Raw genomic sequence first — 27,935 nt, 5'->3', positions numbered from 1 at the left:
GCCTCCCAGGCTCAAGCAGTCCTCCCTACTCCAGCCTTTTGAGTAGCAGCAATCACAGGTGCATATCACCACGCCCGGCAGTGCTTTTTATTCTAAATTTTTACATTAACATTTTAATTTGGGCTCTATTTGTACAGCTCTGTATGACTTGGCTCTAAGGCAGGCGCTCATTATTATTAGTCTTTAGTTTTCAGACTTTACCTTTCCTGGTCGTCCCATTGTGCTGGTATTATAAAACGTAGCCACTGTGCACTTACCAGATTGATTGTGGCAATGCTAATAATACTGTGTATAAGTATATATTTTTTTCTTTAGTAGTGAGAAAGGAAGTGGCACAAAAAGATCTCACCTGGCCGGGCGTAGTGGCTCACGCCTGTAATCCAAGCACTTTGGAGGCCAAGGCGGGTGGATCACCTGAGGTTAGGAGTTCAAGACCAGCCTGACCAACATGGTGAAACCCCGTCTTTAAAAAAAAAAAAAAAAAAAATCAAAACAAAAAAAAACAACTCACCTGGTATCTCGTATTTATACATTGTCAGGAACAGTTTAGGTGAAAAGTAATGGTTTAAATTTATTTAACTATTTAACAGCATAAAAATACACATAATGTTTTGAAGTTCGCATTTGATAATGACTCTATTAGCACTTAGACTTGGGGAGATTATATTTCTTCCTTGCAAGGAGTTATATAACTCAGTTTCTAACCGACATTGGAGGCTTGGTTTCTAGTTTGTTCCCTGTACTGGATAGAAGATATTTTGTTGGAGAAAAACTCTGAGCTATCTTTCAAGGTTATAAACTAGAATGATTTTGAAGTCTGCAGCAGCTATCCCCAAAATAGATATTTGGCATCATGGAGTGCAAGCTTTTTAAAAATTGCAGTTGGCATTCAGGTCAGGATTGGTGGAGGCTGGCTGTTGTAGAGACCATCAGTTTTGTCATATGTTTTGCTTCTATTATCTCCCAGTTGTCAGGATTCTAAGTGCTGTGGCATCTGATACATGAACATACGGATTTCCAACGCCCTTTTCAGTGTTGTTTCTGTAACCTAGCTTCTGTAATGATTAGAGATGATCCATTTTTATATTCTCTCCCTGAATTTACTTATTGCTTTTTCCTTTGCCCTTTGAATGCATTTATATTTGGCTATAGACTTTAAAAATGTTTATTCCATAAATTCCCTCCTGCATTTTTCCTTTTTGATGAACAAATAATACATTTTCAAGGAATAAGATGGAAAAATTTTGACAAGCCAGAGTTAAAATAGAAACTACTTAACCACTGTTAACATCCATTGTAGGTCAGTTTTCTTTTTCTTTTCTTTTCTTTCTTTCTTTTTCTTTTTCTTTTTTTATTTTTTTGAGACAGAGTTTCGTTCTTTGTTGCCCAGGCTGGAGTGCAGTGGCATAGTCTTGGCCAACTGTAACCTCCGCCTTCCGGGTTCAAGCAATTCTCCTGCCTCAGCCTCTCAAGTAACTGGAATTACAGGCGCCCACCATTAGGCCCAGCTAACTTTTTTTGTATTTTTGGTAGAGATGGGGTTTCACCATGTTGACCAGGCTGGTCTGGAACTCATGACCTCAGGTGATTCCCCCGCCTCAGCCCCACAAAGTTCTGGGATTAAAGGCGTGAGCCAATGCTCCCGGTCTGTATGATCAGTTTTTTTAGTGAACATATATGGAGTTAAGCTATTTGCACTTTTGTTATGTGCTTCTTAACATGTCCTGAATTTATTTCCATGCCAGTAATTGTAAATCTGAACTGTTATGGCTGCTTTGTATGCTATTCATGCTGAGATACATAACCTGGGGTATATGGCCAACCAAGGAGAATTTAAGGGATTCTGCACTTGAGTGAGGAAAAAATTGCATCTGTATTTATCAATTTATCAAATCTGTCAATTTATCAAATTTCAAATGACATTTATTCAGCATTCACTTAATTTATGAAGCTCAGCGATAAGCACAGTAATATTGGCAGTGCCTATGACATTAATATAAATTGTAGATAGTCTCCTATCACATCATATGGAGAAAAACATCTCAAAATAATGTTTATATTCCTCATTACTTTGAAATTATGGAGGTCATTGAGGGAATGACCTTTAGGAAATTCTGTTAGTTAATGAATCAACAAAGAAGTACACATACTATTATATTACAAAATTTTTTTTCATATTATGATAAGTATTTCAGTATATGTTGCTTTTGTACATGAAAATTTTTTTTGAGAACAGGTATATAGAAGGCTAATGTCATCCATGGCACAAAAACAGTATGACATGCTCACACATTAATGGTTATATGTCACATTTTTACTAGTTCTGTACTGTTGGACTTGATGTTTTCCAAATACTCTCCATTCTAAAGAGCAGTGATGAACGTTGATACATTTATTTCAGCCAACTTTCCTAAGGAATGGAATTGCTGAGTTAGTATGTTTGGACATTTAAAGATTTTAAATGTATTACCATTACAATTCTTTCTGACCAGCCCTGGTGTATCCTAGGGCTTTGGCCTATGAAAGTGACTGAATTTGTGGTTTTGAAATTGGAGAAATGTCATTCTTTAAATTTAATGTTAGAAAAAGAAATTGGAGAAAGGTTGTATAGATAGAACCGGACACTCTGTGACATCTTTGAATGATAAATCTTTGCCACCTGAGTGGATCAGACACTTGTGTGCTCTTCTTTTGGTCCCTTGGTTAAGCGTATGGAAAGGAGGTAAGCTGTGGCAACACAGGGGATATCGTCTTTCTAGTATGAAGCGAATTGTGGATTATCATCTGAGAATTTAGGATGGTACGAATTTTGGTCAGCTTTAACTTGTAAAAATGATACAATGGCCTAGAAAAGTTGTTTGTCAGTAGTCCCTATATTTTTGTGGAAGAAGCAGTCATGTATTCCCTCTCAAGTCCTGACATCAAACCTGTACAGAAGTGGAGTAAGAAAGAGGGGAGACTGAGTATTGCCAGCAAGTACCATCCACCTGCCCCCACAAAGAATGCCAGCCAGTCTGCAGGAGAAGTTACTTGTGCAACCTTGGAATAGAGTCATGCTAGGAACTTGACTTAACTGTAAAGTCTTTTAGGGGAGGAAGTTGTGGACTTTATCAGTTTCATTTCTGTCTGCCACTAGGGGTTGATTCATAATCCTAGTAGAAGGTAATAGTTTGTTTTCTAATCAACCTATTTTAATCATTCTAAATTAAGAGCTGTGTGTTCTACTTTTTAATGCACTGGCTAGAGTCATCTCTTCTAGCTTTTTGTATTTAAAAAAATCAGAATGTTTTCCCCAAAATTTGTGTTTTAGATGCCACTAGGGCATCTAGAAATTTAAATTTAATGAATGAAATGTAAATATTTTGCCTGTTTTAAAAATAATTTACAAAGATATTTGCATATAGTGGCCAAAAATACTGAACTGTGAATCAGGAGATGTGGATTCTCGGCTTGGTTCTTGAGCTAGCTTCTGTTACACCGTTACATGTGGCCATTATTCTCTTTGTTCTCCCAGGCTCCAACTCCTGCTCCACCTCCAGCCCACACATTTGCCTTCAGACTACCAGGAAAAAGCAAGAAGAGTATGGCTTCCCCTTTTCAGGATTCAGTTTCCAAAAGTTGAAATATTATAGGTCTGTTTATATTTCATGGCCAGAACTTTGTCTCATGACTGAGTTAGCTGTTAGAGAGGCTGGGAAATGTCTTTATTCTGAGGGACTATGTATCCAGCTACACACCAGATGTTCTTTTTCTTTTTTCTTTTTTTTTCTTCCTTGTTTTTAAGATGAGATTTACACTGTTGCACAGACTGGACTGCAGTGGTGGTCATAGCTCACTGCAGCCTTGTGTTCCTGAGCTCAAGGGATCTTCTCACCTCAGCCTCCCGAGTAGCTGGGACTACAGGTGCCACCATGCCCAGCCTAATGTTTTGTTCATAAAGAAGAAGAGGAGTATGAATATTGGTCCCAGCTAGCAGTCCCTGTTTCAGAGATAAAAAATAAGTAACCATTAAAATAATTGAAGACGGCAGAGCATGGTGGCTCACACCGGTAATCCCAGCACTTTAGGAGGCCAAGGTAGGCGGATCACCTGAGGTTGAGAGTTCGAGACCAGCCTGACCAACATGGAGAAACCCTGTCCCTACTAAAAATACAAAATTAGCTGATGTGGTGGTACATGCCTGTAATCTTAGCTAGTTGGGAGGCTGAAGCAGGAGAATTGCCTGAACCCGGGTGGCGGAGGTTATAGTGAGCCGAGGTCCTGCCATTGCACTCCAGCCTAGACAGCTAGAGCAAAACTCCATCTCAAAAAAAAAAGAAAAAAATTATTGAAGACATACAGTTGTTGCTATGTCTACCTCTTATATTAGATTGTGAACTTGTCACATGAAGGACAGTGTTTTTTTTCACCTTAGTATAATCTCCAGCACTTACATGACACACTGGTGGTGCCCAGTAAGGTTGTGTGTGAATGTTTTTATGAAATTATGATTCTCTTTTTATAGAATGTTTCATATTCAATTTTATTTTTAATATAACCTTGACAAGACTTGTCTGTAAGACAAAGGGTCTTTGTTGCACTTTATTTAGAATGAAGAAGTCTTAATTTTTCATCCCAAACTTCTTATCCATTTTGTCTTAGCAGATGTTCAAAACATGATTTTTTCAAGGTACAATTTACAAAAGGAGCATGCTAAAGCGACATGCTCATTAAGTGTTATGTATATTGACACTGAGCAGCTGCACTCATTTGTTGAATGAAGTCTGTTGTGTGCACAGTTTCATATAGAAAGCATCCAGAGCCTCTTATGGCTTGAACAATAAACAGAATCTCTCTTCTCATTTTAGGAATCAAGAAGCATTTAGATACTTTAAATACTATGACCTTGCTCAGATCTGTGCTAATTTTGATTATAAAAGTGACAGGTGGACAGCAGATTACCAGACTAAATCCCTCACATTCACAGAATTCTTTTTAGCCTTACTATATTGTATATTTCATAAAGCAAAATCACTATGTCATAAGGAGATAGATGATTGCAGTCATTGGAAATTACTGTGTAGGTGGAATTATTTTTTCAAAATATCTGTTGAATATTTGTAAAATGACATTTGTAATTCACAGTGGGCTGAAGATCTTTAATGGAAAAATGAGGTCTCAATATTTATTGTCATAGGAAAGTGTCTTGATGTTTTAAATTATTCTGAAAATATCTTTATTCTTTGACTCAACTAGAAAGAGTAGGCTGGGCACAGTGGCTCACGCCTATAATCCCAGCACTTTGGGAAGCCGAGGTGGGCGGATCACGAGGTTAGGAGTTGGAGACAAGCCTGGTCAATATGGTGAAACCCTGTCTCTACTAAAAATAGAAAAGTTAGCTGAGTGTGGTGGCATGTGCCTGTAGTTCTAGCTACCCAGGAGGCTGAGGCTGAAGAATCGCTTGAACCTGGGAGGCGGAGGTTTTAGTGAGCTGAGATTGCGCCACTGCACTCCAGCCTGAGTGACAGAGCGAGACTCCGTCTCAAAAAAAAAAAAAAAAAAAAAAAAAAAAGAAAAGGTAATACCTGCCTAAACAACAGCAATGACAGCAACAAAACCCAAATGAAAACAACAACGATTGAAGGGAAAGAAGGAGGAGGTATGGACAGAATTAGAGAGTCGGGGAGCAGGTTTCATTTGCCCTTTCAAGTTTATATAAACTAAAGCAAACAATTAAATTTGAAGCCCATGGACTCTTCCATAGATTTCGAGTAAGCTAGTAGAATTTATTGGGGTGTTAGATGTCAGCTGTAGTATTAGTAGCATTTTATCAATCAGCCAGTAAAATAAGAGCACGGTCATCCGTGCCTGCAGCTTTGTAGAAGATGTTTTGTAGAGGTATGGTAGTGAAAGACAAAAAAAAGTAGAAAGGATTTTAGCCCTTGATCCTTTATTTTGTGGAGAGAAATTACTCTCATTCAAGGAAAGATGTTAGTAATAGGCAGTGAGTGAGCAGATAACTGAATAGAAAATGTTGTAAGTTGGTGGCATTTGGGTTCTGGAGGTGAAGCAGGATTGTGATAGGACCTGCTTGGGGAAGAGCGTCTATCTCTCATAGTAGCAGTGGCATGAGGATGGGCATGGCTTGGACTTGACAGAAATGTGTGTATGGGAGAGGAGAAACAAAGCCAGCTGAGCAGACTTTGCTTGCTGAAAGGGTAATGAGAAATGTTTCTCTGTTTTTCTTTTACTTCTCCTCTGTCATTCTGTGACCCTGGTGGTTGTAGTTTGGGGCAGCAAATTCTGGGTCACTTACCTTATTACTCGGATGTTGATTTGATAATGTTTCTCTCTCTCTCTCTCTCTCTCTCTCTCTCTCTCTCTCTCTCACACACACACACGCACACACACAGTCTCTCTCACACACACACACACACACAGTCACACACACACTCTGTCTCACTCTCTCTCTGACAGAGTCTCACTCTGCTGCTCAGGCTGAAGTACAGTGGCACCATCTCTGCTAACTGTAGCTGCAGCCTCCTGAATAGCTGGAACCACAGGTGCATACCATCATACCTGACTAATTACTGTTATTATTATTGTATTTTTTTGTAGAGACAGAGTTTTGCCATGTTGCCCAGGTTGGTCTTGAACTCCTGGGCTCACACGATCCATCTGCCTCGGTTTTTCAAAGTGCTGGGATTACAGGCCTGAGCCACTGTGCCCTGCCAATAAGTTTCTTTTAAGGTGCATCTTTGCATGCCTTTTTCTCCTTTAAGCGTCTCTTAAACAGCTCTATGGATGTTTCTACTTCCATGAAAGGTTAATCACTCGAGAAGGAAAATCACTCATGGGATTGTTGTGATTTCTAGTAAATAACACTCAGAAATAAGTTTGCACATGCGTGTGTGTGTGTGTGTGTGTGTGTGTGTGTGTAAGAGACAAGGTTTTGCATTGTTGCCCAGGCTGGCATGCAGTGGTGCTATTATAGCTCACTGCAGCCTCATCCTCCTGGGCTTCAGTGATCCTCCTACCTCAAGCTCCTAAGCAGCTGGGACTGCAGGTGCCTGCCACCATGCTCAGCTATTTAAATTTTATTTATTTATTTTTGGGTAGAGATGGAGTCTCACTACGTTGCTCAGGCTAGTCTCGAACTTCTGGCCTTAAGTGGTGCTTCTGCCTCCGCCTCCCAATGTGATAGAATTTTAAGTATGAGCCACTAAGCTTGGACATAAGTAAAGTTCTCATAAACAGAATATCAATCTCAGAAGCAATTTGGTGTATATTAATATATGCCATGTGACTTGATTGTGTATTTAAATTCATGTGGGATAGTCTACTTTTACTCAATTTCACTTAATGTTGACATTGTAACTGATTTGAAATAGATAAGACAGTCATCCAATAGTAAGTTTTAAAAAATGCCTTTTAATCTTGAATTTTGCTAACTTAAAAAAAATCCGTATTAGTAGAACATCTTTCCAGAATGGCAATTAAACTTGCATTTTCTCACATTTTGGTTAAATTTAAGTCCTAACTTTCTAGAAAGTTGGAGCTACATATTTGAATGGGAAAGGATATTAAATGATTATATACATTAGACTTACAAGGAAGGGTTCCAAGAAATGGAAGATGCCTGTGAAGTACAGAGAAATAATTGGTATGGGAAATTTTGTAGCTTGGTGCTTGAACTGTGGAACAGTTGCATTTACAAAACTGAGTACTGCAGACTACAATTAACTGTCATTAATTTCGTTGAATAGAAATATGTTCCATTTACTGTACAATCGGGAGTCAGGCTTGAATGAGTTTAAATAGATGAGATCTAAATTATACTGACAGTCCATTAAACAGTAGCAGAATACCCTTAAAGAAAATGGATTCACTGTGATACTAGTTTATAATAAAATCATTTGCCAAATAAGAATTATAGCGCAGGCATTGTGAATTGTCCTGTGTATTTCCAGTGAGCCCTGTAAATTGGTTGAATCATTTATTGTAAAACCCAGGCTCCTAGTGCGTTGTTTTCTGAAAAGGAGCAAGCAGTGTTGCTTGAAATCTGCTCTGCAGGATGTGACACCAGAAGATCAGACGAGCAATTTGTTTGTTATCAGCCATACGGGGAGAGAAGAATTTTCATGCAGCCTACCTGCCACTGATGATATTTTCCTATAAATACTGGGCACAGTGTTCTAGAAGTGTTTGGACTCTTTGCATTGATTTCTTGAATGCATATTATTTCAGCCATATTCCAGTTTTCATCTTTAAGTTAAAGATCTGTCAGCATTTCCATTAGTATTCATCCTCTATTTGATAGGGATTTCATAGCATAGTTTTTTGTGGGGAGGAGTGAGTGATTAAATTGAGGATAGAGTTGTTACCTGCCATTTTAAGCTTTAGGAAGTTAGGTACCCTGAGGTATCAAGGGGGCAGAAAGATTGAGTGAAGCCTGCAAGCTCTCTGTTTTCATGTCTGTCGCGCCATAAACTCTACTTCAGTAGGTAGATGGCTGTCACTGAATTTTAAAATAGATGTCCCCTGTTAGGTTACTTTTATTCTGTTATGGCATATAAGCTATATATAAACAGAAGTTTGTTTTTTTTTTTCTTTTTCTTTTTTTTTTTTTTTTTTTTTTTGAGACGGAGTTTCGCTCTTGTTACCCAGGCTGGAGTGCAATGGCGCGATCTCGGCTCACCGCAACCTCTGCCTCCTGGGTTCAGGCAATTCTCCTGCCTCAGCCTCCTGAGTAGCTGGGATTACAGGCACGCGCCACCATGCCCAGCTAATATTTTGTATTTTTAGTAGAGACGGGGTTTCACCATGTTGACCAGGATGGTCTCGATCTCTCGACCTCGTGATCCACCCACCTTGGCCTCCCAAAGTGCTGGGATTACAGGCTTGAGCCACCGCGCCCGGCCAAACAGAAGTTTTAAACTAGAATAGAGATCCACATCACTTAACTGGAGCTTGGACGTTACATTGGCTAGACTCAGTTTCATGATAGGGACTCAGCCAACACAGGTTACAAGGGGTGCTTTTTCGTTGTTGTTGTTGAGACAGAGTCTTGTTCCATCGCCAGGCACAGTCTCGGCTCACTGCAACCTCCACCTCCTGGGTTCAAGCAATTCTCCTGCCTCAGCCTCCCGAGTAGCTGGGACTACAGGTGTGCGCCACAATGCCCAGCTAATTTTTGTATTTTTAGTAGAGACTGGGTTTCAACCTGTTTGCCAGGCCGATCTTGAACTCCTGACCTCAAGTGATCCGCCTGCCTTGGCCTCTCCAAGTACTGGTATTACAGGCGTGAGTTATCGCGCCTGGCACAAGGGGTGCTTTTTAAGGAGCAATTTTAGAATAAAATATGGAGATGAGAGTACTTATACAGTTCTTTGCTTGGGTAATATAAGTGTCCAACCATGGCTAATGTTGAGCATATCAGTATAACTAATAAAGCTTCTGCCGCTGGCAGGATAATTTTGCTTTTTCTTGATCCATGGAGTTCTCAAGTTCGTGTAGCATATGACTGATTTGGGAAGTGGGGGTGGGGGTCATGCTGCAGCGGTTACTCCAAAACATCCACATAACTTTTATTTTTATTTTTAAGAGACAAGGTTTTATGCTGTCTCCCAGGCTAGAATGTATGGGTGATATGATCGTCGTTCATTGTAACCTTGAACTCTAGGGCACAGGCAACTCTGCTTCAGCCTCTCAAAGTGCTGGAATTGCAGGCATGTGCCATCACGCCTGCCCAGCATTATTTTTTAAAGTTGGTAAGATAATTATCTGAGATCAGTTTTTAAGTTATCAATACATTGGGAGATTTCCTGACTTCTAAAGGAGAAAAGAGAAATGTAGGAATTTTCAACAAAATCCCTTTTAGTTTATTATGACCTGTTCCTCTCAACTTGTTTTTTCTCATAATTTAACTTTCCTTGTTAGCAATGAGGATAAAGACAGATAAATGTTTGCTAGAAGTATTTAGTGTTCTGCGTTCAGACAAAAGCCCATGTAGGCTCTGAGCACTACTTGGGAATCTACAGACATTTCAATACATGGAATTTAATTATTATGATGTTTTACAAAGAGGAAATAAAGATATGTGTTATCTGAGATCTTTTTCCACTAAGTTTAGAATCTTTAAGATGATGAATCTGATTCTGGTGACAGTTGATAGAGTAAGGATACGAACTGGGAAAGTTTCATTTATTGAGGTGCAGTTTTCCCAATTTTTATTTCCTTTTCCCTGTGTGTATATGTGTGCGCATGTACATATGTATGTATGAATGACAGGGTCTTACTCTGTCACCTAGGTTGAGTACAGTGGCTGGATCATAGCTCACTGCATCTTTGAACTCCAGAGCTCCAGAGATGCTCTCACCTCAGCTTCCCGAGCAGCAGTCCTTTTTGCTTTTCAATTCTCCAGTGTTACAGACAATATCAGTACCCCTCACAGCAAAAGATTCTGGTGGAAAACCAAAGCAGGTTACCTGCCAATTGAGTTTTTTCCTAAAGAAGTATTAGAAGACGGCATTTGTTTTGTTCATATTAATAAAGCATAGCAACTTTCTTGCTAGGATCTCGATTCTCTCTCTCTCTCTCTCTCTCTCTCTCTCTCTCTTCTCTCTCTTTCTCTCTCTTTCTCTCTCTTTCTCTCCTCTCTCTCTCTCACTGTTTATCTTATCTTCATTCTTTTTGTTCCTCATACAATTTTTGAGTGTTTACAAAGAACACAGTGCATTGTTTACAGAGTTGAGGAATGGTAATGGGTTTGGCTGTTTTATGGTTTGGGAGCCTAGAAATGGGAGGGTTTGTTGGCGGACATGCCGTATGCCAGGAACAAATTGGAATTTGGGTACCAGGATTTCATTATTGTTTCCAGAATGCACATGCAGAGAACATATACACACTTGTGTGTTTTAGAAACTGGGACATCTGTTTTAAGTATTGATACTTGTGGACTTTATATTCTGCGGTGTTAGCCTAATATACTGGACCTCATTGACTGGTACCTCCAAGCATTGAGGGTGGAGGAGTCATGTAGGGGAGAAATGAAAGCAGAAGAGCGGGAGAGTCAACTGCCCATATTCACCGCTGTGCCACCCAGCTTGGTCTCTGAGAAATCTCTTTGTGAGGAAGTCTTTGTTGATGCGTGCTTTTTACAATAGGGTTTTCTATTGTAAATTATATTAGAATGGCACTGTCGTGCTTTGCAAAGGGATGAGAAAATATTTTGAAGATTAATAGGCGGAAACACATTGATAGAAAGGAAAATTACTTTATGAGATGGAGCAGTGGCTGAGCATTGCCTGTATATGTTGTGACCATAGCTTTAATGCTGGTGTGTACAGCACTGCTTGCTAAATTAGTGGGTGAAGTAAGTGTCCACTCTGCTCTGTAGGAGGCTGTTAGGAAAGATGCTGACAGGTTCTTTGTGTTTCATAATGACAAACTGCCTAATGCCTCAGGCTGTGATTTTTTTTTTACCCTTGAGAGGACCCTTCTTTTGCTCTATTTACATAAACCTGCTGATTTGCTGAGGGTTGAAAAAGCAGAGAGGGTCTTCTTTGCTTTGAGAATCTGCCTTCACGTTTGGCTGACTTCCTTCTCCAGCTTAGCAAATGCTCGGTTGTTTACAGATGGCACAGTAGATCCTTGGACATGAAGCTATGTTGAGGTTGTGAGAAACGGCCAGAAATACCTCTGTTCAGTATCATTGCCCAGATTAGGATTTTGTTGCTCCCTGATCACAAGGATTTGAGGTCACTTAATCATGTGATCCATTCCCAGGCAGAGGTTAGATGTTAGAAAGAGTAAGTCTCAACCTAGAATCATGGTTTCATTTCTAGATATCCCTAGTAAAGACACATTAGTTTTCATGTGTTATTTGGAATAATTGGTATCAATGGTAATAGCCTCACTCATTTTTCTGGCCCATTACAGGCATGCTGATTTTAAGATTAAAAACAAAAAACAAAAAACTTGCCCCGCAGCAACCATTTGCTCAGTTCTGGTAAATACGTGTTTTCATATGGGTGATTCTGAAGATGTGCATTATGCATTTAATGGATTGCATCAGCTTTGCACAGTTCTTTCAGAACTGCTAGCTTTCTAATACAGAAGCGCTTTGCTGTTTTTGTTATTATTATTTTTAAATAAGTATCTGCAGTGCTTGTGTGTCAGGGGAGATTTTCAGGTTGAGAATCACTGATCCTGCTGACTAAAATCAATTTTATAACCAGCTTCAGCAAACCTATGCACTCAGAAATTGCACAAAAATCTTGCCAAATCATTTTGGCTTTAAAAGATTACTGGGCATATATTCCAACTGAGATTTTAACATTGCTCCTGACTTAACGTTCTTATCTTTCCTTTTTCAAATAAGCCACTTTATTTTTGTACTAACTATTAAACATTTATATAAATTAGTTTCTTAAATAGCTGCTTGATTAATGAGCCAAGGAGAATACTTCTTGTACGAGAATTTGGCTTTAATTGAACCTTGTTTTGAATATTTTTAAGAGTAATATAAAGTAGAATTTTTTTCTGTGAGACTTGAATTCTAAACTTTTTTTTTTTTTTTGAGATTGAGTCTCACTTTGTCACCCAGGCTGCAGTGGTGTGATCTGGGCTCACTGCAGCCTCTGCCTCCCAGGTTCAAGGGATTCTCCTGCCTTAGACTCCCGAGTAGCTGGGACTACAGGCATGTGCCACCACGCCCAGCTAAGTTTTGTATTTTTAGTAGAGATGGAGTTTTGCAGTGTTAACCAGGATGATCTTGATCTCCTGGCCTCATGATCTGCCTACCTCAGCCTTCCAAAGTGCTGGGATTACAGATAAGAGCCACCATACCCAGCCAATTATGTTTATTTTTTGTTGGGTCATCTTAATATTTGTCAGAGGGTTATAAAGAAAAGGTTGACTCTACAATAATTTGTTGTGCTTTGATTTTAAAACTGACTTAGGCAAATCAGGTCAAAGCAATGTATTTTTTCCCCATTCCTATGGCAAGTTTTACATAGTATGAACCATTTTTAGTTCTTATTTTACCCTATCTTAGCCATTCTGTGTTTTACGACTATGTATGTAGAGTCTGTTTTTTTTTTAATTTCTATTCTCCAGCTGTACAAACTCTTTAAATTTTGTCACTTAATTTTGCAGTGAGCTTATCTAACTTTTTCATATGTGCATTTTAAAGTACTAATAGAGATCACTTGATGCAGTCACCCATTTTACAGATTATTAGCCTTGTATATTGGACTGTCTGATATGAATTCACAGCTTTGAATCAGTTTGAGTTACCATGGTAGCTTTTTAAACAAAAAGAGGTGACTTTTAATGTAATAATCAGTAATAGTGTTCCATATGTTTGGTTGAGGATCTCTCTCACACTTATCCCTCATGGCAGCGTTTCTCAGGCCAGGTGTGTGAGGCAGCTCCAGTCTAACTGCTGAGAAGTGTTTAAGCAAACAGATGTCCTTGGCTGCCCGTGACATACCAGCATGTTCCTTTCCTTCCTTCTTTAACAGAGCTATATCCTAGTGTATTTACAGGCAATCCTTTTCCTGAATGGAACTTTGGCATTTGAAATGAAAGAACATAGGTTCTCTTTCCTTCTTCTGGAAAGCTTTTTTTATGCATGAGTTAGCTTTATGTCTCAGAGTAAGATGCTGTGTAGTAATAATGATCCTATAGATTATTTAAAGTATATATTAAAAAGCTTTTCTTTGTGTAAAAATAAAAACATAGTACATAGTCTTTGCTTTCTAAGCACCTCCCATTTATTTCAGTTTTTTTTTTTTTCTTGAGACGGTCTCATTCTGTCCCCGAGGCTGGAGTACAGTGGTATGATCTCAGCTCACTGCAACCTCTGCCTCCTGGGTTCAAGCGATCCTCCTGCCTTGACTTGCCGAGTAGCTGTGATTACAGGTGTGCACCACCATGCCTGGCCAATTTTTGTATTTTTAGTGGATATGGGGTTTCACCATATTGGCCAGGCTGGTCTTGAACTCCTGACCTCAGGTGATCCACCTGCTTTGGCTTTATTATTATTTTTTTAAACCCCTACACAAATGGCAGACTTTAGTCCTTGGTGAGTACAGGGAAGGTAGACTTGAGTACATTTCTCTGAGCTTCCAAGATTGATAGTAATTGATAGTGGACAGTGCAGACCACGTGACTGCCAAATAACAGACAAGGAGTATAAATTGCTAATGTTATGTAAAAGAAGGGAGATGTTGCCATTTTGTTATAGAGGAGCCATGAGAAGTTAGTGCATATGGAACTAATAACTAATTCTAAGGTTGGTGTGATTAGGGATTGGTAGAAGGAAAGAAGAAAGAGTTTTGCACAGACTCGGAGTAGAGTTGGGATTTCTTGTAGTAAATGCAGCCTAGGGAAAGGTGGCCTGTGGAATGAGACCAGACTGTTGAATGCAGCAAGTTTTTTTGTCACTTGGGCCTTAAAGTAGAAGTAATTAATTAGAAAGAGACCTGTGAGGCTGGGTGTGGTGGCTGACGCCTGTAATCCCAGCACTTTGGGAGGTGGAGGCGGGTGGATCATGAGGTCAAGAGATAGAGATTATCCTGCTCAACATGGTGAAACCCTGTCTGTATTAAAAATACAAAAATTAGCCAGGCATGGTGGCGTGCCTGTAATCCCAGCTACTTGGGAGGCTGAGGCAGGAGAATGGCTTGAACCTGCGAGGCAGAGGTTGCAGTGAGCGGAGATAGCACCACTGCACTCCAGCCTGGCGACAGAGCAAGACTCCATCTCAAAAAAAAAAAAGAAAGAAAGGGGCTTATTAGTTCTGAAGCCAGTGAATAGTAGCTGTAAAATTAAAGAATGAGGAAAGAAATGCTAAAAGCACCCAACAGTTAAAAACGGTTCATTTTGGAGAATAAACCTGAGAGGGGCTTCTGGTGGATTTTGGTCAGGAGCACTCTCTCTTGTAGACTGAGAGTATTTAAGGGTTTAGGTCGAGAGAGCTTATCACAGGCTAGAATGTTTCTTTGTGGAGAAGTTTATTGTGGGGTTGGAATGTGTTGGGGCTGACATCTCACCAGCCAGAGGGGAGGTTATCTCTGGGCTGGAATGTCTCTGGGGGGAGAGGGGTTTATCTTAGAGTTGGAGTGTTTCTGATCAAAGATGTCACTTGTGGTTTATGGTCATGATAACATTAGCCATTAGGCTGATGCCCTTTGGGTTGTATTTAGGCAGTTTTTGATCAGGGGGTACTTTAAAATGACGGTGCTTGTCCAAGATAGCGATGCTCCCGCTCTGTCAGTAGCTAGACTGTGATGGTGTTAAGGTCATGAAATATAGTGTATAGAAAGCGACAGAAAGGAGAGGCATATTGAGTTGAGTAAGATGAATGAATAATTGATAACTAGAAATTTGAAATGCTGACAGTAGGTACAACAGGGACTGAAACACAGGAAACTAAGAACTTTGGGTTGTTCCAAAATTGTGTGATTTGGAGCTACAGTTTTTATTTAGGGAATTGAGTTTCTTCAGTTTTTACTTGAATACCAAGGTAGGAGTATGAAAGAATGATCTGCTGGGGTGGGAAGAATTCTCTTGCTTGTCCCTTAAGATGATTAGCTTGTTAAGTTGATGTTGCCTAAATGCTGAAGCAGAGTTATTCAGCATCTGGGACCCTGAAACAAGATAGGGAAAGCTCAGTCAGCAGAAATGAACTGTTGACTGAGCTTTCCCTATCTTGTTTTACGTGGATTCAGGGATTCTACATGGATTCAGTGACTGTTTTACATGGATTCAGTGACTGTTTTACGTGGATTCAGGGATTAAATCTCTGTTGAGTCCACCTTTGAGTAGAGAAACCAGTTGGGGAATTCCGAATGTCTGAATAGTTGGCATTGAGATAGAGATAGATATCTTCTTTTTCTAGAGTGTCTTTTGGGTAGGTGCAAAGATCCTGATGTTCTGCAGAAAGTTTCTTGGAATGTACTCCTTTGTGAGGACTTTCTTCATAATCGTCTTAGTGAGGCTGCTAGGGCTTGTGATGACTCCCATTGCCACTTCTGTGCTTTTTCTTGGCTCTTAACACATAAGACACATGAGGCAGTGGAGGAATTTGCCTGCATTGTCAAGCACCTGAATTATTCTAAGAAACACCCTTTCTGAAGGGTCAAGAGGAAGTACAAAATGAGTGGCATTGTGAGCTGGGCATGGTGGCTTAACACATGTAATCACAGCACTTTGGGAGGCCCAGGCAGGAGAACAGCTTGGGCCCAAGAGTTTGAGACTAACCTGGGCAACATAGTGAGGCCTTGCCTATTCAAAATAAATGAGTGGATGAATGAGACATTAAGGCCACTCTTCCTGGATTTGACTGACTGTGTCTTTGCTTCTCAATAAATAATATGTAGACTTTCCTGTGCTAAGCTTTATGATTATCTCAGGTTGTGATATGGGGGTTGGAGGAGGTTACCTCTCTCTGTAGCCACTGCTTTCTTTAAAATCATTGCTTTTTGTTTAAATGTCTTAACGTGCCATTTTAAAAAGCAACCTTGGCCAAGCATGGTGCTGAGTGCTTGTAATTCTAACACTTTGGGAGGCTGAAGTGGGAGGATTGCTTGAGCCCAGGAGTTTGGAGACAAGCCAAAAAACAAAACAAAACAAAACAAAACAAAACAAAAAAAACCCTTTACACTCCAGTCATTGAAAGCATCAAAAATTATAATCCAACCACTGCCATGTCAAATGTGATTTAAGAAAGCATTCTTCTTCCCTGAAGAAAATGTAATTTGGTTTGCTTTATTCCATCTCTGATTAGTAACATTGCTTTTGTTTACAATTAGAAAATAAAATGTGTTTAGGGTACAATGTAATAGCAAATTGTCTATAAGAGATTAGATTAGTTTTCTTTCTCTTTTTTGGTTAGTTGAAAAGGTCATTGTATTAGCATGTGCAAACTAGTCATCTTTGTGTATTTCATTTATTTCCCCACAAAATATTTATTACAAATATAATAGCACTTGGCAAAGCCATTTCTCTTTTTTGAAGGAATAGGAGCATCTATCTGAATAAGATACTCAGGATTTCATCTTGATGTGTGATCTTGAGCAGGCAGTTTCTTTTATCTAAATGTCTTCATCCGAATATGGATAATCCCATGGATTCCTTCCCCTTTTCTTCAGGGACTCTGAAGAAAATAATTTAGGCTTCATCAGTTCTTTACATCAGTAGAAATATATTCAGAAAGAACCGAATGAATGTTTTCCTTTAACCTAAAGTTATTAGCAATTTAATAGCATCTCTTAGAAAAAGTTACAATAAAGATATGTGCCTTGTGATTTATATATTTATGCAGTGGCTTTATGGGCCCTGCCTTTGTTTCCTTAAAGGTAAATGCCATTGTTTTAAAATTTCTTTTTCTTTTAAAGACTGTGTGTATATCGAGAGTCGGAGGCCAAACACACCGTATTTCATCTGTAGCATTCAAGACTTCAAACTGGTAAGCGTTTTTAATGTGCTATTCACTCTGCTCTGTATTCTCTCTTTTTCCAGTTCCATTGGCTATCTCTTCTGATTGTTACTCCATCGCTGTTGACGTGGTTACCAGATCACCTTTTGAGTGCTAACTACCTCATGGCAGTAGCACTAAAATGAGGGTTACTAGTTCCATCTTTTCAGCTTTCTCACTCTTACTGTCATAACGCTCATATTGTAAACAGCATTTCTGAAGTTTTTATCCCTTTAGTAACTGTTTTGACAATTTCAGAGATTCCCTTGAATTCCTGAGGTAGTTTGTTTCTTCTCAGCCTTGTTAAGAGCCTGAAGTAAAGTAATTGATGAGTAGGGAAAATAATATAAACAGGTCAGATAATAGTTTCCAGTGGAAACCTGTCACTTCCTTCAGTATTTCAGCTGCTGTGGAGCCTATGTTGAATTGTTGTGGGAGTTTCCCAGGGTAGAGGTTGCGAGAAGTCTGGTGTGGGCATGCTAAACTTTTTTTCCAGTTTTAGTGCATGTGCTGCAGAAATGAGAACATAGCTAGTGTACTTTCTCATTAAAAACTCCTCCTGAATATATACGTATTGGTGTTGCCCATTATGAAATCTCTTTTTTTAGAACAGTGGTTCCCACACTGTAGGCTCTGGATCCCTGGATGTTTGCAGAGATTTGTCAGAGGTCTGCAAATAAACATTCTAGGCTTTATATAAATAAATTGATCTCATACATGTCTGGACAATGATTTTTTAGCCTGTTTCAGTATGCTTTTATGATTTTTAAAAATTCACTTATTTAAGACCAATACACAGTTAAGAACCACTATTTTGTTGTTGTTGTTGTTGTTGTTGTTGTTTGAGACAGTCTCACTCTGTCGCCCAGGCTGGAGTGCAGTGGCTCAGTCTTGGCTCACTGCAGCCTCCACTTTCTGAGAACAAGTGATTCTTCTGCCACAGCCTCCTGAGTAGCTGGGATTACAGGTGCATGCCACCATGACTGGCTAATTTTTTATTTTTTATTTATTTTTTGTTTTTAGTAAAGATGGGATTTCACCATGTAGGCCAGGCTGGTCTCCAACTTCTGACCTCAAGTGATTTGCCTGCTTTGGCCTCCCAAAGTGCTGGGATTACAAGTGTAAGCTACTGTGCCTGGCAAGAACCACTATTTGTTAGGCATTTTCCTCAAACAATTGGAATTTGAAATACTACTGAAGTAGTATCATTAGGGAGTCTTTTAAAATATTTTGATCTTACAAGGGATCCTAGTACTTTGAAGATTGTGAACCACTGTCTGTACTTTTAGGTGTGGAGTATTCCTAATTCCTTAGCTTTATAGAGATGTGTATCAGCATCTGTGACTGCTCCTATTTCCACCACCCTTTGTAATTTGACAATATTTGTGTTCTGAGATATGTTGTTGGATGTGATATTTCAGTCTAAAGAAATATAATTTGAAAAGATCTTTCTCTGCATCTCCTTTATTTTTTAATCATTTTTAATAACCCAAATACCACATTTAGTATATTCAGTAAAAAAGTCATGTGTCATTTATTTTTCTTTGTTAAAAAGTTATTGCATAAGTTACTGCATGCTTACGGGTTTAAGACAAAGTCAAATGTGCCATTTAATTCTAAGATTTATCTATTCTTGTTGGGCAGCTTTTAACTTTCCGAGTTGCTTTGCAAGGTGGCCTTGCAGTTTAATCTTGTAAATCAAATGCTTTCTGTTTTTATGTCAATGTGAATTTTAAAAAAACATTTTTAGAGATCTTTGCTATTATATCTTTCCTTCCTAAGTTTTTTATAATACAGGTATAGTACTGACACCTGAAATACGGGTGTATCCTTATTCCTGAAGAGTTTTGTTTTAGTAGTGGCTGCTGCTACTGCCCTTTTCCTGCCCGTTTTCTTTGTGTGTAATTTTTACTAAACCAGTCAGTGCACCAATAAAAATAGCTGTGAAATAAAAGTACAAATATTTTTATTTTACCTATTGGATCTTGAGGCCCCTTTGTATGGTTTTTGCACATTAGCAGGTGCCTTCATGTTTGAGCAGCATCTCTTATGAATTGCTGATTACAATGTGATAGTTGCTGTTCTGGGCCGAGTTCCTGCTGAGTTACAGTAATTGCTCAGGGTATTAACAGCAATAAAAGTGGAAGCTTCTGTTGTCAGTATTGGTCTAATACAACACATTAAAACTGTCTACAAAAACAATGTGGGAAATAGGGTGCGGTATGTTTAGATACCTTTTTCTAAATCATACACTGCCATTTCTTATGTTTTTGTTTGAGGTTCTGTATTCAGCACATCTTCACAGTTAGATAAGAATAACAGATGATGAAATATTTGCTCTTGGAATAAGTATAGTTATTTCCACTTTCTTGCTTCTCTATACTTATTAAAAGATAATCAAATAGATGAAAATAATCAAGATTTTTTTTCTCCCTCAATTTACTGAAGCTGTAAGGGAAAAAGATGAGCAAAAGGAAATAAGCTTTGTTTCTCTGCAAGATTTTAAAAAGAAGAAGAAATTGAATTTGGTTTTGCTCACAGCAAATAACATGGCTAGCTTTGAAATGTTGAGTGATTAGGTATTTTTTAAACAATCATAAAATAAAAAGTTGATTTGGGATTGTAACTGAGAGATACATTTCATTATTTATATTATAAATGAGAATCCTTTGGCCATGGTGAAATTTCGAGTATAAAGTATGTTTGGGGACTGTAAAAATAACTGGATGAATGTCCTTTTTGATATGATTACGATGTTAAAGACAACAAAAGCTAATAAGGCATGAAGTGGGGAGGAGACTAGAATAATGACAGTTTATTGAACTGAGGGCCTAGGGTCACATTTCATGAAAGAGTTCTACATGAGATAAAGAGAAGGGTCTTTGTATTTTATGTGGGGACCTGGGTTGTCTTCTAGGCTCTGCTGCTGTATTCCATTAGAATCCAAGTCTGAGGTGTAGAACAGAACACAGCTGCCTCTATGTTCTAATCCCTGTCTGTTGTCTTGCTAAAGTATTTATTAAACAGCCTCCCCTTTCACTCTCAGAAATGTCTGAGTATGGATGATAGGTTGTGGTTATTTTGCCTATGGGGATAGGATCCATGGTTTCTGCTTTATTAATATTTAACCATTGGCCGGGGCGTGGGGGGGTGGCTCACACCTGTAATCCTAGCAGTTTGGGAGGCTGAGGCAGGCAGATTACGAGGTCAGCCTGACCAACATGGTGAAACCCCTTCTCTACTAAAAATACAAAATTGGCCGGGCGTGATGGTGTGTGCCTGTAATTCCAGCTACTCAGGAGACTCAGGCAGGAGAATCGCTTGAACCTAGGAGGTGGATGTTGTGGTGAGCCGAGATCACACCACTGCATTCCAGCCTGGGTGACAGAGCAAGACTCTGTCTCAAAAAAAAAAAAAAAAATAAATAAATAAAATATATATATATATATATATATATATATTTTAACATCAAAACACATAGGGACACTACCATCCCTACACTGGTAGGTTTATTTCGAACCCACACTTTCACAGGGTAGTATCAAGTAATTAAACTCCTAACTGAACTGATGTTTTAAAGGTACTGAATTATGTATTCCATTAGGAAGCTTTCATTCTCTTAGGAAGTATTCATTTGATTGGACTTAATTAAAAATGGAGAGATCTGATTGTGTTTGAATGCACTGACCAAGGTATCTATGGAACAAGTAGTCAAAAGCCTGAGCTTAAGCGAACAGAAGAGGCAGGGTAGAATTACGGACAGTGCGTACTTAGAAGCAAGAGAAAGAAGTATCGTTAATTAAAAAGGAGGCTTTGCACCATAAATTTCTGAACTAAATAGTAAAATAGCTGGCAAAAATCTTTATTTAGCTTTTTGAAGGAATAATAATACAGAATGACAATCTGTGATCCTTGTGGCCTGGCATGAAAAGATTAATTGAGTCAAATTTTGTTTTTGCAATTTGAATTGAGAAACTTGAGAGACTGAGGCAGTCAGTAGAGAGGAAACGCGAATAGATAATTCAAGAATTACCTTTATATGTAATCTGTAAAAATTAAAAATAAAAGAATTACCTTAATGACAAGAGCAAGGTTGGGGCTGGCATAGGCGAGCTCACAAGGCAGGGTAGGAAACTAGGAAAAGCAGAGCAGTAGACTGCCAAGGGAGGTGCGTGCACAGCCACCTGTTCCGGGGCTCTCCTGGGTCCCACTGTGCGGATGTTCTTCCCACTGGATTCTTAGACTATCCTCTTCCCTCTGAGTAGCTCTTCATTAATTGCTATGGAAAGAGTCAGATTAACATCTCCAACCCTTCTGCTGCCCTCCTATAGCTTTTATAGGTCACCATGTGACTTAGTTGCTTTGAGAGTTTTGTTCTGAATGAGTCAATATCATCCAGGAGCATTGTATCACAGAGTGCAAATAGGAATGTTTTGAGCTATAATCAGGGTCTTCCACAGGCATTTACTGAATACTTGCTTTGTGTTCTTTATTGAACTCAGCACCTTAAAGGGGACTGAAGAAGTGTAAAATGTTGTTCATTTTCTCAGTGATCTTAGATTCTAAGTGGACAGACAACTTCTGGCATTACTGGTTGTCAGTCTTCCTTGGAGAACATTCTGAATAGGATTGACAAGGAGAAGGACAGTCACTTTTAGTTCTAAAAGAAATGATTTCTTTTGTGTGTTTACAAAAAACAATAGAATTATATTTTTATGGAAACCCAGTTATTAAGTATAATACAAATAATTCACCATCTGGAAATACTTGTGGAGTCTGAGAATGCTAACAAGGTCATTGAGACAGTAATTTTTATTGAGCGTGACACTGAGGAGTTCCTTGTAGCAGTTCGTACCTTTCTTTATTCACCGATGATAATCAAACTCACTCCTGTAATATTCTCCATGGAAATTCCATGTGGATACCTGTATTGCTGCCATTCATATAGTAGAGGAAAACATGCTTTTTTTCGTTTCCTAAAGTTAACATAGACTTATACCAAATGAGTTTCTAGGGTAGTATATGTAGCTGCTATAGGTACTGTTTTGGGTTAATAACATTGATTCATTTTTAACTGTTTTGTTAAAACTGGGGAAAATGTCCTTAAAGTTAAACCTGATACAGAGGCCGGGCGCGGTGGCTCAAGCCTGTAATCCCAGCACTTTGGGAGGCCGAGGCGGTTGGATCACGAGGTCGAGAGATCGAGACCATCCTGGTCAACATGGTGAAACCCTGTTTCTACTAAAAATACAAAAAACTAGCTGGGCGTGGTGGCGCGTGCCTGTAATCCCAGCTACTTAGGAGGCTGAGGCAGGAGAATTGCCTGAGCCCAGGAGGCGGAGGTTGCGGTGAGCCGAGATCGTGCCATTGCACTCCAGCCTGGGTAACAAGAGCGAAACTCCGTCTCAAAAAAAAAAAAAACACCAAAAAACAAAACCTGATACAGAGATTCCTTAGAGTTGGGGATATGTTATTAGGGATGTTAAGGTGTTTCTAGGTGAAGGTTCGCTGGGCTCAATGTACTGTTACGGCTCTGCATGGATGAGAGTACTACTGTATCATTTGTGTTCCTAACAGCATGCCTTCTAAGTGCTAGTTCTGAATGTAGAATAGCTAAGGATGTGTACTACTAGTTACCTTGGAGAACGCACATTTCTATTGCTGCCGTGAATGTGGGGGCTAAGTTATTAATCATTTAAAGCCATATCTCTCTCATTGTTTCATTGTCAAATGTGAGCAGCTGGAGGACAAACACTGGGAATTTCTGTCTGATCCCTGGTCTGTACTCATAAGTTGTTTGCTACTCATCACCCTTTATTCATGCCTTCCCTGACACTCCAACCGAAGAAGGGCTGCAGAGAAATTAATTTCACCTTAGGTTCCACTTGCCATTGAGATGGTGCTCCCTCCACCAAATTTAGTTTCTTAAAAATGGATTAAAAGTAGCAAGAAGCTATTTCCTCCTCTTTTGTGATGAAAACTTATTGAGGATACGTAATTATGTCTTCTTTTCTTATTAGGACCATAGATAATGGTGGGAGATACCCTCACATAGTGACTTCCTTACACACACTCTCTGTGCACACATTCATGTGTACATGCAGTGACTTGATTATCAGACTTATGCATTATGTAATGCAGTTCTTTAATCCCAGCTTGGCTACTAACACTCAGCACAGGTGTAGTGTATGGACGTTCAAGGAACGGGCATCTGTTTAATAGGAGGCAAATCTTGTATTAGAGCCCGTTTTTGGTGGGAGGTGGGTGGGAAGTCCACTTAATTTGAACATGTCTAATTCAGAATTTAGGATCTGTTATTCTGCAATTGAGATGAGGGACAGTAGATTTCACAGATTCAGAGCTTGGACTTCGACATCAAGTTGTCTGAGTTCACATACTCCTTCCATCAGTTGCTATCTTTGCTGACCTTGGGAAATACACTTAACCCTCTTAACTTTCTTTACATGTGAAGTTGGGACATAAAGTTCCTACTTGCCAACTAGGTTGTTTTTAGATTGAAAGGTCAAACTTACAAAGAGTCCAGTGCCCCATAGAATGACACGGATTGTGATGCTGATGTTTAGCGGGTACCTTAGGTTTATGCTTTTTATTCACTGATGCATATTGTGTGCTTAGCACATTGTCTGGCTATAACGTCCACAGTAAATATTTATTGAGTACTGAATGAAGTAACATTTAAGTGGAATACATTCACTGAATAAGTTAAAAAAAAAAACTTTTAATAGTAGTTGTTTTACACGGTGCATACATCAACAACAAATCAACCTTCTCTTAAGCCAAAGAAGTCTACTCACTCACCTTTGGTTAGCCTGCAGTGTATAATATATAGAAATCATGAAATTCTGTTTCTTTTAAAATACTTGAAGAAAATTCAGTTTCTTGTTTTCTTTAGGAATTTGAGTGAATGTAGCCAAAGTCATAACATTTTTTAGGCATCATTGTATTGTTTTCAGTTTTCGATATGACTGACTTTCAACAAAGATAAATGGTGGCCTCGTATACATGTGAACATCCCAGAAAAGGCCAGCTGTTACGAAAAATGCCTTACGCTATGATTATTTGTTTCTGTGCAACACAGCAGTTGTTTCTGTTTCTGACAGTCCTTCAAGGTAGGCCTGCAAAATTGAGTATTTCTTTCTGTAGCTCCTTCTTCTCTTTACTTTCTTGGCTTGTGCCCTATAAAAAGGTCAGTATCACTTAGTAATACAGTGCTGCATAATGAAGTGAAAACTTTAAAGTTCATTATCAAGTATTTCCAGCTATAATATGCAAGGACTAAGTGGCCTTTTCATATATAAATTTGAAATTTCTAATTTTATTTAATTCTTTAAGAGGCAATAGGTAGGATGAAATGCTTTTTTTTTTTGAGATGGAATTTCACTCGTCGCTTAGGCTGGAGTGCAATGGCGTGATGTCAGCTCACTGCAATCTCTGCCTCCCAGGTTCAAGCGATTCTCCTGCCTCAGCCTCCAACTAGCTGGAATTACAGGCTCCCACCACCTAATTTAGCCTCCTGGCTAAGTTTTTGAATTTTTAGAAGAGATAGGCTTTCACTGTGTTGGCCAGGCTGGTCTGGAACTTCTGACCTCGTGATTCACCCACTTTGGCCTCCCAAAGTGCTGAGATTACACCACAGCCAGCAGGATGGAATTCTTTAGCCCTGAGTTTGGTGGTCACAGTCAGAGGAGGTTGTGTATCTGTGCTCCCCTCCCGCCGCGCTTACGGAGTGATGAAAGTTTTTTGAACCACCACATCCTTTTTGCATGATACTGATGTCAGCCTCTAAATGGACAGAGTAATGTTCACATAAATGGAAATCAAAATGAGGCTTTGGGAATAAATAATCCAGCATTTTATTGGCCCCATTTTCTGAGGTTCCCAGCAGTCTGTCTTCACTCATGGCTGACAGTCAGGTTAGGCCACTTGGGATTTTAAGTTTTAGTGTTTATTACTGTGAGGTTGGGTAATTTATTTTCTTCTAATTTAACTTGGGTCAAGGAACTCTAAGAAACTACTGAAAAAGTTTTGTTTAATTCTATGTATTTTCATAAAATATATTTCTGAAAATGTTTACTAAAATTGTTATCTATATGAAATTTTTTTCAATGCAGAAAACCGTAGGTATTCTAATTGTAAAGGAGCTTAAGAAAGGTTGAGACAGTCTGATATTTGCAGCGATCCACTGTGCAAGAATATTGGTAAAGTCTTGTTCAAACTTAATTCTTTATAACTGAAAATAATGTAATTTGTATGTATATATGGATGCTCGTATTAAGAACCAACTCAGTGGTCCAAGAAAAACCTATTAGAAGTACCAGAAAAAATTAGAGAAACATACACCATCAATATTTTCTCATTCATATGTACGAATAATGACATGCTTTGAAAAAAATGCCTTTTTTAAATGCATCAAATGTTTTAACAATGCTTGAACTATTTGCGTGTTTAAAATAATGCTAAAATGTTTGGAAATGCTTTACCAGGTGTTTTTGATTTAAAACCCTTAATTTGAATGTAAGGATTTGAGTGGTTTGGGCAGTCGTATTCCTAGTGCAAGAGATTAACCAGAAGTCTATTTTTATTTGGATGCTTCTGGCAAAAAATATTGAATATGCTATACATTCCAGTGGACGGTTGAATTTTTAATTTGGAATTTGCAGTGCTGGTGGTGGCAGGGAGAAGGTGTGTGGTGAGAAGGTTGTGGCTGCTGAAACTCTGTGTCAGCTGTATTACCACCGAGGCCATGAGAATCAGAGACCAACTGCACAGAAATTTTACTGTGTAGATCCCAGGATGTACTCTAGATGGTAATCTTTAGAAAAGGAAAAGAAAATGATCATGACAAAACATTCTGAATATTAGCTTATTTTCCTGGTAGTTGTTGTATGTGTATGTGGAGGAAGCTTAAGAGGCCTGCAAAAATAGTTAATGAAATATATTAAAGTCTTTGTGTACAGAAAGTTGTTAGACAGTTACTCTTTGCTTTTCAAAGGGAATTATATGTAACATGGCACACTAATAATGATTTAATGTTAAAAGGTTGTTCACCTGTAATTTTTAGACAACTGTAAGACTGCTTCTTGTATAAGTATTAGAATTTTATGGATTTTTTTAGTTCATTCGAAACCACATGAAATTGGTTTAAAAATGTTATGTACCCTCTAAAATATTTGTAAAGGAACATATTTGAACTATTATGTGAGGTATCCTTTTTGATACTTAGAAGGACCGTGCTAGCTTTCAGAAGTTGCTTGACAGTCTTTTTTTCCCCTAGTTTTAAATGTTTTCAGTTAATTTTTAAAAAGCCATGTGATACATACTAAACTAGTTTTACCTGTAAAAAGAAGTAATGCCTTTCTGGAACTTTATGCTCTGTGCTTGTTCATTATACTTATCTTGTGGGCGTTTTGAGAAAATTCTAACTCATGTGAATGTTGTTAGAATTTTTTCCTCTATTTTGGGGCCTTTGTCTATTTACTTTGCCTTTAGCTTTACACAGTTAAACTTGAACTTTGAGAAAATGGCAGGGCCTTTCTTTGGCGACCCAAATGTCCAATTTCTTTATTAAGTACATATCTTATGCCTCTAGCTTCTGTGATTAGAAACTCTTCTGAAAGCTCAGTTTGTCCACTTGTGATTCATGTTATGGTTGCGTTTATCTGACATCATTGCATTTCTGTTTTTATTGTAAGCATAGCATGCTGCTGTTAACTGTGCTTTGGCACTATCTCACATCTTAACTTGGTTATTTTGAGGGGCACACACCATACTGCTTTATGACAGGACCTGGATTAAAGTGTGGAGCCAGAAGGGTCGTATGTTTGTTCACACGGAAATAAGGAAACCGCTTTGATTAATGCAAAAAGATTAACTGTAGTGGTAGCACAAATTATCTGAGGTTTCAGAGGTCATCTGCTAAAGAGTTTTTGCAGATACTGACTTGTGTGCTGCGTGCCCCTAATAACCAGGGCATGATGGGGCATTGGGCACGTTAACTTAAAACTGTTTTCTTTTTTAGGTCCACAACTCCCAGGCCTGTTGCAGATCTCCAACTCCTGCTTTGTGTGACCCCCCAGCATGCTCTCTGCCGGTGGCATCACAGCCACCACAGCATCTTTCTGAAGCCGGGAGAGGGCCTGTAGGGGTAAGGAGAATCCCGTTTTTAAAAGCTATCAGTATTTTATATCCCATAGGGTATAAAATAGGAATATTACCTCCCTCCCCAGAGCCCCTTTTAAAATGTGCTGTATTATGTGTGTTTTTAAAGGAGTAACAAGTACATGCACAGAGGAAGCAAAATACGGGACTTGCCTTACCCCTCTAGGACAGTTCCAGAAGTTAGCGGGGTTTGGTGGAAGGGAGAGAGCATGCTGGGCTGCTGCAAGGAGCAGGAGCTGGCAATCAGCAGCGAGTATGGATGTTGGCAACTGAAATGGGGAAAAAAGGGGGT

General features: G+C 38.9%; 1 protein-coding gene across 10 annotated transcripts in view; it reads left to right on the top strand.

The window, feature by feature from the left end:
• RERE (arginine-glutamic acid dipeptide repeats) overlaps positions 1 to 27,935 on the top strand; it is a 484,877-nt gene that overhangs the window by 190,782 nt on the left and 266,160 nt on the right. For 7 of the 10 annotated variants that reach the window (XM_074380011.1, XM_010338540.3, XM_010338542.3 and 4 more), the window contains exons 3-4: positions 17,385 to 17,455; positions 27,504 to 27,629. In XM_074380011.1, coding sequence (XP_074236112.1) covers positions 17,385 to 17,455; positions 27,504 to 27,629 — 197 coding nt within the window. Of the gene's footprint in view, positions 1 to 17,384; positions 17,456 to 27,503; positions 27,934 to 27,935 lie in introns of those variants that run through there. The other 3 variants (XM_074380013.1, XM_010338545.3, XM_074380012.1) reach the window with 3 other exon arrangements.

Source organism: Saimiri boliviensis, chromosome 11 (assembly GCF_048565385.1).
Source record: "Saimiri boliviensis isolate mSaiBol1 chromosome 11, mSaiBol1.pri, whole genome shotgun sequence".
Lineage (NCBI taxonomy): Eukaryota > Metazoa > Chordata > Mammalia > Primates > Cebidae > Saimiri > Saimiri boliviensis.
This window is presented reverse-complemented; position numbering and strand designations above follow the sequence as displayed.